Genomic DNA, 14,475 nt, shown 5'->3' with positions numbered 1-14,475 from the left:
CAGGAGTTCTCTGAGCCCATATAGCATGGGGCTACCTAACCCACAATTAACTCATTCACCCCTGAAATTTCATAATGAATTATACCAACCTTTGAATTGGAAGAGTTCAAATGTGTTTTCAGGGGGTGAATGAGTTAAAAGTCCATCTAAATATGATCTACATAGCAGCTGTTGCAAAATGATCACAAAATTAGTTGACTTCTATCAGACCCTTGGCTTATCAGCAGTACACTATAAAGGGTTAAGTTACCATCTCAGGATTCTTACTCTCACCATGAGGTTCCATTATATCTGGACATTTTACGTTTTTTTCTTTGAAAATACACAATATACAATTCCTAAAATTTGAATATCAATAATAATTAATGTTTGCATGCTCAAAATATTTATTTAATTTCTTTTAAAGAAAATTAGAGATGACACATATTTTAAGGATACACATTTTAGGAAGTTGAAAAGAAAATATCTAAAGCAGTATAATATATAAAGTTTGAAGACAAACAAAATAAATTTTGTGTAACAAGGCAGATTTGTTTATCATTGTAAAACTAGACACTAGCTACATACAGGTAACAACGTAGACAAATCTACAGGTAACGGGGAACATATTACAGGTGCATCCAGGATTTCATGTTAGTCGGGTGCATAGTTAGCTTTTCATCACCTCCGATTAATTATGGGTGAATTTTAGGAAGGAAGATTTGGGGACCCATGCCTGCATAGGTAAGTATTAATATTAGGGTGGTCGGGTGGTGCAGTGGATAGCACACTTGCCTTTCACCAAGGCGGCCGGGGTTCGATTCCCTGATTGGACGTGAAAAGGTTGGGGTCGGCTGCCCGACCACGTGGGTTTTCTCCGGGTACTCCGGTTTCCTCCCACACTAAGACCCCCCACCAGCTAACATCTGGGCCAACAAGAGTGATTAATATAAGTTGAAATAACTTGTTTCATAATTGTTGTAAAATAAATAAAGTTTATATTTATTAATATTGCACAGAAATACTGTAACCAACAAAGGCCATATCTCATAACTCTGACACCAATATCTACAACAGACACTGTTTATATCTTCTCTAGAACTATTTCTTTTGTGAAAATATTTAACTAACATGATGTATCCCCCCACCCCAAAAAAGTATACAATAAAAGTACAATTACAAATTAAATCGTAAGTTTCCATGATATGTGGTACAAGAAGGAATGTAACAGTGTAAAAAGACCACAAACATTATTGAAACACACTGAATATAGAATCCAAGTGTTTACATCATTCATCCATATTCATCCAAACAGAAACACCTTCACTTATAAGGTAATGTAATGCTTACATAGCAGATAACAATAGATATCAAAGGGTGATTACATTGACGATATGTAGTATACAATCCTCACAACGCGGAATGAGTGTAATAATATAGCTCTATTAGGATTATAGGTTAAATACACAATTAAGTTTGACAGAAAAATAACTCGGTTATCTCCCTTGCCCATAATGTTAATTACAGTATACATGTAACATTTCATAATGAACTCATTTGTCGCACAATTTGTTCTGATGTAAAATAGTTCGTTCAAAGTATTTGCTTTCAAACTTGTAGTAACAAAATAGTTTTCTTTTGATATTGAAATATACATATAGGCAGAAAAAATACTCTGATGGTAAGATTGGTATGATACCTCAGATACTAAAAAAATCCTACTGGTTGTAATGTTACCTTTGGTAGTTAAACATAACAGCAACAATAAGTTTTGATTTTGGTAAACTTACACATAAAGAAATACCTGTACAGTCAACTCTTTTAAAAGTTCAATATAAAATGTATAAAATACATAAACAAAACCCACTATAGTACCAATAACTATATATCTCCTGTTATATCAGAGAACAAAACTGATGACAGTACCGTTAACTATAGCTCTCCTGTTATATCAGAGAACTAAACTGATGACAGTACCGTGAACTATAGATCTCCTGTTATATCAGAGAACAAAACTGATGACAGTACCGATAACTATATATCTCCTGTTATATCAGAGAACAAAACTGATGACAGTACCAATAACTATATATCTCCTGTTATATCACAGAACAAAACTGATGAATGGATATGATATCTTAAAAGTGTTGTAGTAGTGATCCCTAGGTGTAATGAAGACGTCTATATAAAGAGATATATTATGTAGAGAATTGGGTAGAGGATACACATACTCACAGATCTCCTACACTTAGTGTACCATCGCCTATAATGGAACAGGTACACTACAGTGACGGAGTCTCACTCAAATCAAATACCTCTACCACACGTCAAAACTTAACAACAAAGTCTAATTTTGTTTAGCATCACCTGAAAGTGGAATTGACAAGTGCGTTACCAAGAAGTATGCTTTACTATACAAATGTGATATAAATATGGTATAAAACACATAATAGATTTTTGAAAATTAGTACAAAACCTGGCAAGATTCCTTTATCAGTTTTGTAGGTGGTTGAGTGTTATAGAGATACCTGGTATATAACATTATCCTTGATATAAAGGTCCATGTAACATGTTTTGAACAACAAACCTACATAAGTAAAACAGCATCTATTTGGCCAGCAAACCCTTAGAAGATCAAGTTATTTAGGCAACAAATTCTTGAGAAATGAATGCCCAAAGCTATATACAAATATAAATCCTGTTAATAAGACAAATAGATACTCATAAAGTTGTCAAAATATGTTTCATATTGCCATAAATTCTTGTTTAAATGATATAAAAATATTAATCTCCAAAGCAAATAGTGTGCTGAGTATAGGGGAATCGGTGATGTGAGAGTGATACATGTATTTGTGGACAGCTATGTCATTGAGTAGACTTCAGACAAAGGAGGCTATTTGTGCACGTCTTCCCCCCCCCCCACATTTAACAGGTACATTCCCCGTTTTGTTAGGGAAAAGATATACATGTCTTTACCTGTCACCGTCATCATTTTTGTCGCACGCTCCGTGTGCTCTTTGTGATGGCAGGTTCAATTGGGTTTACTTTGACATCATATTTTTACGGAGGAAGGTGTGTGGAAAAATAATAAATCACTCCTGTGTGATGCAGAGAAAATCAACTCTTAGAAAAAAGGTTAGTGAAGTTTCAACTTCAAAAATCTTACATTTGTGTTGATATTTCTCTGTCAACATCACACAGAAGAGATAGATTCTACATGTCCCCTCTATGCATTAATCTTCAATCCAATGCCAGATACAGTATCAATAGTAGAACAACTTTATAGGTCCACTTTCTCCTCCCAAGCTGGTCAAGAGAGAAGGACAGTTATCCAAAGCTGTATATGTATTCATTAATCTTGCCAAGGTACTAGTACACTAGAGAACTATGTCCCTGACCCTTTAGTCAGAGGTAAACCTAGTACACTAGAGAACTATCTCCCTGACCCTTCTGTCAGAGGTAAACCTAGTACACTAGAGAACTATGTCCCTGACCCTTCTGCCAGAGGTAAACCTAGTACACTAGAGAACTATCTCCCTGACCCTTCTGCCAGAGGTATACCTAGTACACTAGAGAACTATCTCCCTGACCGTTCAGTTGGAGGTATATCTGTATGGTACACCAGTGAAAATATAACAATAGCAATGATTTCCTTACCCTTTGTCTGAACTACTCAAGACCTTACAGCAAATTAACCAGATATCTTAAGTTTAAGTATACTATATGTCTATACAAAATATGTGATCACAAATTTGCAGTGTCTCTGATTTGATACTGTTGTCTGGGTGATAGAGGCACGGTTATGGGTAACCTGTGTACACGGTCCTGGACACTCACTGTTTTTCGTATACCTGATCGTATGCAGCATTGCTGTGGCCCTGTACCTGAGACTTCTGTAAACAGACAGAACAAAGTTAATAGAACACATTAGTAGAACAAGGACTCATGCACAACATGTTATACCAAGGTTAAAGGTCAAAGGAATAGGTAAACTAAATTGTTCTGATGACGGTAGGCCTCGCCTACCGAAACATGTCAACAAATAAAATCACGGAATCCCTGGTGTTGATGCTCCATCTCTTACCTACTTGTTATTACCTTTTTAGTATAGGACTTTTGTGTGCAAGGAGATGGATGTTTTGTGTGTGTGTTATAAGGGATAAAGTAGAGAATAAATATAACAAATAACAAGATTAGTACAATTTGTAAATTCTGGATTAGCAGGGTCTGTACAGTCATTTGATGCAAATATATAAATGCACATTTCACATTAACATCTAAAATTTCTATCTCTATCTTGAATAACTGAAATACTCGGTTCCCACACAACACGGACAACACGGGCATGCTCCTTTACCCAGTCGCTCATTTGATTCTATCTTGAAAAACAGTTAAATACTTTTCTCTAAATTATATTCACATTTCATTTTTTTCTAATCTGAAACATTGTCACCTTATCATTTTCCTAGATTCTTAAACACATGTTGTGAAACCTTGTTTTTATATTTGATTACTTTTACTTAGTATTTGCCAGTGAGCAAGATTTGTATTGAACCTGAATTGATATTTTCCTGATATTTCCATTTGAAAAAGTGCTTTTAAAGAAAAACAATGGAATTTCAGTACTTTTTCAGCCCATTACAAATTTAGACAAGTTGCTTTGCAAATTTTTATTAACTTGGCGGCAACAAACAGTAAAAGTTGTGTTAGCAGGAGGATGCATGTGGTTATAAGGGGAGATAATAAATACAAGTCAATACAGGTGATGGGACATTAGTCAAACACACTCATGTCAACATTGTCTGTGGTAATCTTGACATTTTTCTTTCAGAAAAACAATGAGGAAAGGGTTGATCACATCCTTGACTTATTATTAGAAGTTATAATTGAATCAAATAATCCTAAACTAGCCCTTAGCACTATTGAGTTTGGTAAGAGAATACACTTTACATAACGATTAATAATAAAAGGTGGACAAGGTAAGAGACTCAACAGATGAGTGATGATCAGAGGTCTAGGTAAGAGAAACAACAGATGAGTGATGATCAGAGGTCTAGGTAAGAGGTTCAACAGATGAGTGATGATCAGAGGTCTAGGTAAGTGGATCAACAGATGAGTGATAATCAGAGGTCAAGGTAAGAGAAACAACAGGTGAATGATGATCAGAGGTCTCGGTAAGAGGATCAACAGATGAGTGATGATCAGAGGTCTAGGTAAGAGGATCAACAGGAGTGATGATCAGAGGTCTAGGATTATCCACATCAGTGATTTAATGATAATAATTCTTTTGAAAAAAACAAATTTAAAATTTAATAAACAATATGTAACATGTGAATAAAGTCAGAATAATAATGAATGAAGGCAGGAGAGCGATGACAAGGAAAAAAAGTTAACGGACGGACGAACGAACAACGCAGTCCATACTAATATACAACCTGTCCGATGACGAGCGTATAGAAAGGGCTGGTGTTTATATGATGGACCTGGCTGTCCTAACCTAACAGTCAGTGGATACATTAGGTGTTAACTGGAGTTGTGTGTAATTTACCTCTAAACTAGAAAATTCATTCTTTTCTTGGGATTTCCTCTTCCAAAGAAACTGAAAAAAAAGAAGAGTTTAATAGTTTCAATATTTTAAATTCAAATGTAACATCCAATGCATTCGATTCAATCAGAAAATGAAATTAGTTGAAATAAATATCAGTTATATTCAAGAAAATTTAGACAGTCGAATCTCATTAATCTTCGTTTCACTAATCATTCTGTTAATCTAGAAAACTCCAAAGACGGACACTTCTGAATTGGAACGGATTTCCTCAACTGTTACTTCAGCTTACTAATCTGGAAGTTGTTGAGAACAGATGGTCACTTTTTTTAAGCGTGGACATTTTTGTCGATGCCTTTAGGAAAGTTGTAAAATGTTCACAGACCGAACTCAATAACAACAGTGGTTACCTATGACAACGTTGCGGTGTGCGATCAGTCAGTATTTAATTCTTTGTTAACAAACACATGTTTTCTATAAGGTTTAAGTTATATTGAAATAATTAAGAAATAGAAGAAACAATTGCAGTTTCTTTCTTTGAAAATTGATAATAAAGACATTTTCTGTGAGAGCAGTTTAATCAGATTTGTTTATATTATGAAAAGAGTATTATTGCAGATGATATAAAATTCTGTGTTTAGGTTATAGATAAGACAGAGACATGTAGCAATTTTTAATGTGAAAACATAACATTAATTTGAAAGGTGGCGAATCATTCACATAAATCTTTAATCACATCATTCCTACATACTTCATACTTTGATCTGAATATTAAGCCAGGTTCTCCAAATTGTTTCATGAGAAAGGTTTTAATACAAATCCCGGTACATATGAAAGCATCTTATAATCTCATGTAAGTGCACCTGGTGACCAACAGATCAGAAAATATGTTCCTCGGAAACCCTGACTAAGAAGACTGACCTAGTTAGTCCTCCATTTTCTCTATCTGTGACTGACCTAGTTAGTCCTCCATTGTCTCTACCTGTGACTGACATAGTTAATCCTTCATTTTCTCTATCTGTGTCTGACCTAGTTAGTCCTCCATTGTCTCTACCTGTGACTGACCTAGTAAGTCCTCCATTGTCTCTACCTGTGACTGGCCTAGTTAGTCCTCCATTGTCTCTACCTGTGACTGACCTAGTTAGTCCTCCATTGTCTCTACCTGTGACTGACCTAGTTAGTCCTCCATTGTCTCTACCTGTGACTGGCCTAGTTAGGCATAGAATAGTATAGTACTTACGACTAAAGCGATGATGATCAATATGGCAGAAAGCACAACGACGATGACGATAAGAGCAACGACAGTTGCTTTGTCAAGATCTTCCTCATGTTCGACTGGGATGTACCCGGTCTGAGCCTGGAACACCAGTTCTGTCTGCACACTGGATGGGTCAGCCGTCAGTGTCTGCCCCTCAAACACCACCTGCAGGTCCCCATTCACCACCTACACCACACGAAAACAAAACTTACTAAAACTCTCAAGGCATCTCATATCATCCACACTTTTATTTCAAACACCATACATCCAAGAAAATTAAAAAAGATCTGAACTTACATTTAGCATCACACAAATGACACCCACGATAAGGTGAATTTTAACAAAAAAGGAAGGTAGAAACTCACATTTTCCTCGATTTGTGCTGCTACAACAGTAGGATCAGCTTCTCCATTCACAGTCATGTCCACCACAATGCTACCCTCACTCACCTGGCAAAATTCACAGAAATTCTTTTCATAATTATACTTGTTCATAAATCAAAAATGATGTTTCATGATTGCAAGGTTTCAATAAGAACCGGCTCATCTTTATAAGGATAGACCATGGATTATTCTAGGGAGGTCAACAGTTAGTTAGAAGGGGAAAAACGGAATAGGATCATTTCCATATATCCGCAGACAAACTTCAAAATGTTCAACATTTTTAAAGACATTTCCTAGCGATAAAATGACTAACTTACCTGAATTTTCTCCACTTCATTGGCTAAGACTGGTCCTAGTGCTACCTTAACGACTCTGAAAACAACAGTTTGTATAAAAAATGAACCGTTACTTAATATTGAAATTAACATCACCCTCCACTGAAATTTAAAACTTTCACTTCAAAGCAGGAAATTTGAACATTGATGTGAATCTTAATATCATGAGCCCAGTGTTGACAGTCCATGGGCACCTAAGTGTCAGTGCATTGGACCAACGCTGTCGATCCATGGCCAAACCTATTGATAGACGATTGGCCAATCATTGTCGAAAAATTTACATGTTTTGAAAGTAATTCCATTGCTAAATCTTGTGATGATGATCATGAAGTCACCTGCCTGTTTAAAACTCAGAAGCATTACTTTCTAAAACATTGGAAATATTTACACTTGACAGTTTAAGGGTGAAAAAAATGTTTAAAATTCAGAAGCATTGCTTTCTAAAACATTGAAAATATTTACACTTGACAGTTTAAGGAAGGTGTTTAAAACCAGTAAAAAAGTTATAATTGTAAATGAAAATTACTATTTAACCTACCTACTTATCCTAAATCAAGATTCTGAAAAGGGTTTAGATAAATACATATTTTATTAATACATTGTACAGATATTTACACCAGTTAAAAGGAGGTATTCAAGACCATGTTACATTCATATATAAAATTTTAACCTTACCCACTTACCCTAAATCAGAATTCTGTGTAGGATTTAGATAAATACGCATTTTATCAATAATGTTAAGAACTTAGCATCAATTCTATTTTGTTTTGTCACTCTTTTGTCACATTCTAAAAATTCATGACCCTCTTTTACTCCAAATCCCTGTAATTATCATGATAATTATTCCTACTAGCCTCCGGAAACTTGACAGGAGATTCCATGGTTCCATCACTGACAGACTTTAGGACCACCACTGGCAATACATAAGCTTCCTAACAGTAATATAAGTGTGTACTCTCTGCTGACATAAGCTTACTATGGGTAATATAAGTTTGTGTACTCTTTGCTGACATAAGCTTACTATGGGTTATATAAGTTTGTGTACTCTCCGCTGACATAAGCTTACTATGGGTAATATAAGTTTGTGTACTCTCTGCTGACATAAGCTTACTATGGGTAATATAAGTTTGTGTACTCTCCGCTGACATAAGCTTATTATGGGTAATATAAGTTTGTGTACTCCCGCTGACATAAGCTTACTAACGGTAATATAAGTTTGTCTACTCTCCGCTGACCAAAGCTTACTATGGGAAATATAAGTTTGTGTACTCTCTGCTGACATAAGCTAACTATGGGTAATATAAGTTTGTCTACTCTCCGCTGACCAAAGCTTACTATGGGAAATATAAGTTTGTGTACTCTCCGCTGACAAAAGCTGTGAATCTACTGATGATTAATTCATGGATGCATCTCTGACAAAAAGCTGCTATGATAAGTTCCTTGACTGACCATGAACAGCTGCTATGATAAGTTCCTGGACTGACCGTGAACAGCTGCTATGATAAGTTCCTGGACCGACCATGAACAGCTGCTATGATAAGTTCCTTGACTGACCATGAACAGCTGCTATGATAAGTTCCTTGACTGACCAGGAACAGCTGCTATGATAAGTTCCTGGACTGAACATGAACAGCTGCTATGCTAAGTTCCTGGACTGACCATGAACAGCTGCTATGCTAAGTTCCTGGACTGACCATGAACAGCTGTTTTGATAAGTTCCTGGACTGACCATGAACAGCTGTTGTTATAAGTTCCTGGACTGACCATGAACAGCTACTATGCTAAGTTCCTGGACTGACCATGAACAGCTGTTTTGATAAGTTCCTGGACTGACCATGAACAGCTGATATGATAAGTTCCTGGACTGACCATGAACACCTGTTATGATAAGTTCCTGGCCTGACCATGAACAGCTGCTATGCTAAGTTCCTGGACTGGCCATGAACAGCTGCTATGCTAAGTTCCTGGACTCACCATGCACAGCTGCTATGATAAGTTCCTGGACTGACCATTAACAGCTGTTATGATAAGTTCCTGGACTGACCATGAACTGCTGCTATGATAAGTTCCTGGACTGGCCATGAACAGCTGCTATGCTAAGTTCCTGGACTGGCCATGAACAGCTGCTATGCTAAGTTCCTGGACTGGCCATGAACAGCTGCTATGCTAAGTTCCTGGACTCACCATGCACAGCTGCTATGATAAGTTCCTGGACTGACCATTAACAGCTGTTATGATAAGTTCCTGGACTGACCATTAACAGCTGCTATGATAAGTTCCTGGACTGAACATGAACAGCTGCTATGCTAAGTTCCTGGACTGACCATGAACAGCTGGTATGATAAGTTCCTGGACTGACCATGAACAGCTACTATGCTAAGTTCCTGGACTGACCATGAACAGCTGGTATGATAAGTTCCTGGACTGACCATGAACTGCTGCTATGATAAGTTCCTGGACTGGCCATGAACAGCTGCTATGCTAAGTTCCTGGACTGACCATGAACAGCTGCTATGCTAAGTTCCTGGACTCACCATGCACAGCTGCTATGATAAGTTCCTGGACTGAACATGAACAGCTGCTATGCTAAGTTCCTGGACTGGCCATGAACAGCTGCTATGCTAAGTTCCTGGACTCACCATGCACAGCTGCTATGATAAGTTCCTGGACTGAACATGAACAGCTGCTATGCTAAGTTCCTGGACTCACCATGCACAGCTGCTATGATAAGTTCCTGGACTGACCGTGAACAGCTGCTATGATAAGTTCCTGGACCGACCATGAACAGCTGCTATGCTAAGTTCCTGGACTGACCATGAACAGCTGTTGTTATAAGTTCCTGGACTGACCATGAACAGCTGATATGATAAGTTCCTGGACTGACCATGAACACCTGTTATGATAAGTTCCTGGCCTGACCATGAACAGCTGCTATGCTAAGTTCCTTGACTGACCATGAACAGCTGCTATGATAAGTTCCTGGACTGACCATGAACATTGTATATCATAAGAAGGTAATTGTCCACATAGAGGGTGAATTACTTACATGATAAAAGCAGCTTCCTTGCCTCTGACCCGTTGGTAGTCGGAGTTAAATCTGAGCTGAACCATCGCCTTAGTTACATTGTTGTCCTCTGTAAAACAGAAATGGCAATGATGTAAGATGTGTTGTGCAGGCATTTTGTTCCCAATGAAATATAAATATACAGTGAATCTTGATAAAATTCATACACATTTGACAGACACATAGGTCGCACATCAATCTTGTTTTTGTAACGAATATAGAAGTGTTACATAATAGCATTGCAACATACGCTGTAAGTGAAGTATAAATACAGTAATGGTATTGTATGTACTTTGTATAGTACAGCAATTCCGTCTTTGCGTATTGCAGAGTTATCTTCTCTTGTGGGCAGGTATTGATTGTTACGCCATTGGGTTGTGTGATAAAATTACGTTGTTTTATCAAAAATTGATGAAATAACTCTCACAAACCAATGACGAAACAATCAATACCTGCTCACAAGAGAAGATAACTCTGCAATACGCAAAGAGGGAATAAGTAGCAGTAAGCTCCAGGAATACTCACTACAACCAACGTCTAGGCTAGAGGAGCTGACCCTAACCCTGGTTCCTTTGACCTCTTGGCCTGCCCCATTGACACACCAGCACACCGAGCTAGTCTCGTTACACTGTTGGCTGGAGAAGCGTCCATCCTCTTTACATTGAGGTAAGGTGACATTTGCGTCGGCTGTACCAGCAGCAACCATCTCATTGTACATGGCGAATGCCTTGGTGCGATTCTTCTGACACTGAGTGATCACTGAAAGTCATAGGTTAATAAAGTAAACCAAAGTATGATCTCAAGTTATGTCAAAGGTTTGATAGGTCAAATGTTATACAGTGAACTATAAAACAAGGGATGCAGGCTGGTCATAACATTTCAAATGTAACGCTTAAGCAGTTCATGTCATTTTCCTGTAATGCAGAGAGCATTCATATTGCCTATGAAATGCATCAGAGAGCAGTTTAATGTTTATATTTATATGTCTTTCTGTCGTTCAAAAAAAGAAAACAACATTAAAAAAAGATGAAAATAATCCCATCAATACCGCTGAAAGCATGTCACTGCAGTCCAATTATTTGTTGATACTAATGAAACATTATGAATGTGGAGTTCGCGAAGGAGCAAGAGTAGGCATGATATTGCTGTTCCACTTCATCGTGAAGCTGGAAAGACCTTTTTTCTCTGGTCATGTTACTTGAGCCGAGTGATACTGTAATCACCCTCATACACAATACAACAAGCCGTACTCACACTTTGAGCAGTTGACGACCTCCAGGCTGACAGGGTCAAAGAAGTGTGCCTCACAGTTACATGGGTTGACTTTACATGAGGCATGCGGGTGATATTTACAGGTCATGCTGGCACACTTATTTGCACAGGTCTTCACCACACCAGTCTCACCACATGGGGACCCTGTAGTGAACAAAACAGAATTTATATATACTTAAATACTTCATATTTTGGTTTGGTTTGGTAAAAATAATACTGGTATTTTGTGGTACAATATTAACAAGAACAAATTTGGCAGTTCATATGTTGAATAGGATACCTTGACATTTGTTCTGGCAGTCCAGAAGGGACTTGAAGTAGGTGTCTCTCCCATAGCAGTTCTTAGAGTACTTGAAGACCTCACACTTCTGTGTACTCTTCTTGAAGAACCATCTGCGTGCTGCATTGAGGCAGCCACCAGCTGGCCTGGTCATCATCTTTGGCTCCTTCATGTCACAAGGATTAACTGAAAACATACACAAAATTACAGTAATATATGTTACGGAGCGTCATTGAATTTAAAAAATGAAAGGAATAAAAGTAGTGATAATAGCCTTCGCAAAAACATTGAGAAATGGAAAGCACTATCTATGGTGAAGGATGGCTTGAGTAATATGGGTAGGAATTGGGTGAGCTATGTGGGTATAAGGAATGGGTGAGTTATATGGGTAGGAATTGGGTAAGCTATGTAGGTAAGGAATGGGTGAGTTATATTGGTAGGAATTGGGTGAGCTATGTAGGTAAGGAATAGGTGAGTTATATGGGCAGGAATTGGGTGAGCTATGTAGGTAAGGAATGGGTGAGTTATATGGGTAGGAACTGGGTGAGCTATGTAGGTAAGGAATAGGTGAGTTATATGGGTAGGAATTGGGTGAGCTATGTGGGTATAAGGAATGGGTGAGTAATATGGGTAGGAATTGGGTGAACTATGTAGGTAAGGACTAGATGAGTTATATGGGTAGGAATTGGGTGAGCTATGTGGATATAAGGAATGGGTGAGTTATATGGGTAGGAATTGGGTGAGCTATGTGGGTAAGGAATAGGTGAGTTATATGGGTAGGAATTGGGTGAGGTATGTGGGTAGGGATTGGGTTAGTTATTTGGGTAAGGATTGGATGAGGTATGTGGGTAAAGGATGGATGAGGTGTGTGGGTAAGGATTGGATGAGGTGTGTGGGTAGGAGTTGGATTAAGTGTGTCTGTAGGGATTAGGTAAGTAATTTGGGTAATGAATGGATGAGCTAGGAGAATGAAGTACATACCATTACAATTCACTTCATTGTTGGCCTGATCCACAAACTTGACCTGACAACCCTTACAGGGATTGGTCAGACACTGGACATCAGTGCGGTTACCACATGTCTTATTATGACACTTGTTTGCACAAATCATTGGTCGAGTTTGGTCTGGACACACTATAGCTAGTTAACAAATAAATAGAAAACATCAGGTTTATTTGTAAAACGTAGATGGAAGGGTTTGAACGATTTTTGTAAATACCAGGTCAATACATTCAGAAAGAGTAAATGTGTTTTCACTTTTCATGCAAAGAAATCTTGTCGATTCACACGTTTCTGGTTTATCTGCAGCTCTTATAGAAGGTAGAAATGAACTAAAGGCTTATACTTAATAATAACGCTACCAGGTACTTGTCATTACAGATAATGGAGAGAATTACTTACTAGGTCTCTGCCCTCCAGTGCTAGAACCTGTCAACATGAAAACAAACAATGTTGAATACGTTAACAGAAATCATGATCAACTGTAGTGTTGTTAAAAGCAAACAATGGATTATTTGTTTGGTTTGTTTATGATTTACGTCCTATTAACAGCTATGGTCATAGGATGAGCCAGCTGGGTTTGGTGGTGGAGGAAAACCGAAGTAACCGGATAAAAAACACCTACTTGTGGCCAGTACCTTGCAACTGCCCCAAGAAGTCCTCGACCAACAACTCCGTGGTGGAAGGCTAATGACTGTATGCCTGCAGTCAGACAACCCTAACCACTTGGCCATTGTGGCGCCAAACGATAGGTCAAAATTAAACGTCTTTATTACATACACTGATTACCGTACAGAGCCCCTATAGTGTACTTTAGACTATTGGATTAGTTACCTGTACAGTTGGCATCTCCCACAGAGATTGTGTTGTTGTCGGGGCGACCCATATTGTTCACACACCAGCAGGTGTCGCCACTACATTGCTGGGGAGAGTAAGAACCATCCTTTTCACAGCGGGGTACATACGGCTGGAATCCAGATGACACCTGATCTTTGGCTGAACAAAGATGTAAAACAGTTCTGACAAATCAGAAAACACCCTCTGATGCAACAATGAGTTGATCATCAGCAGTGTATTTAAACACTACATCTTCAGGGTCTAACATACTAAACGAAGACATCCAATTACCAGTACAGAAATGTGTAGAACATAACATGGTGGCCGTAACATTGAACTCCCTCTCTAATCAGAAGTATGGTGACCGTAACATTGAATTCCCTCTCTAATCAGAAGTATGGTGGCTGTAACATTGAACTCCCTCTCTAATCAGAACTATGGTGTCCGTAACATTGAACTCCCCCTCTAATCAGAAGTATGGTGTCCGTAACATTGAACTCCCCCTCTAATCAGAAGTATGGTA

General features: G+C 38.0%; 1 protein-coding gene across 1 annotated transcript in view; it reads right to left on the bottom strand.

Moving 5' to 3' along the window:
• Positions 1–1,901: 1,901 nt before the first annotated feature.
• LOC110451336 (fibrillin-2-like) overlaps positions 1,902–14,475 on the bottom strand; it is a 95,227-nt gene continuing 82,653 nt past the window's right edge. Inside the window, exons 47-58 of the mRNA XM_021499282.1 lie at positions 13,950–14,111; positions 13,518–13,544; positions 13,098–13,256; positions 12,117–12,302; positions 11,819–11,980; positions 11,090–11,323; positions 10,547–10,634; positions 7,483–7,537; positions 7,148–7,231; positions 6,765–6,968; positions 5,528–5,578; positions 1,902–3,872 (exon numbers count right to left, since the gene is read on the bottom strand). Coding sequence (XP_021354957.1) covers positions 3,813–3,872; positions 5,528–5,578; positions 6,765–6,968; positions 7,148–7,231; positions 7,483–7,537; positions 10,547–10,634; positions 11,090–11,323; positions 11,819–11,980; positions 12,117–12,302; positions 13,098–13,256; positions 13,518–13,544; positions 13,950–14,111 — 1,472 coding nt within the window. The 3' untranslated portion in view covers positions 1,902–3,812. The remainder of the gene's footprint in view (positions 3,873–5,527; positions 5,579–6,764; positions 6,969–7,147; positions 7,232–7,482; positions 7,538–10,546; positions 10,635–11,089; positions 11,324–11,818; positions 11,981–12,116; positions 12,303–13,097; positions 13,257–13,517; positions 13,545–13,949; positions 14,112–14,475) is intronic.

The sequence above is a fragment of the Mizuhopecten yessoensis genome, unplaced genomic scaffold (assembly GCF_002113885.1).
Source record: "Mizuhopecten yessoensis strain PY_sf001 unplaced genomic scaffold, ASM211388v2 scaffold5965, whole genome shotgun sequence".
Lineage (NCBI taxonomy): Eukaryota > Metazoa > Mollusca > Bivalvia > Pectinida > Pectinidae > Mizuhopecten > Mizuhopecten yessoensis.
Note: the sequence above shows the minus strand (reverse complement) of the source record. Positions and strands in the feature narration are given on the sequence as shown.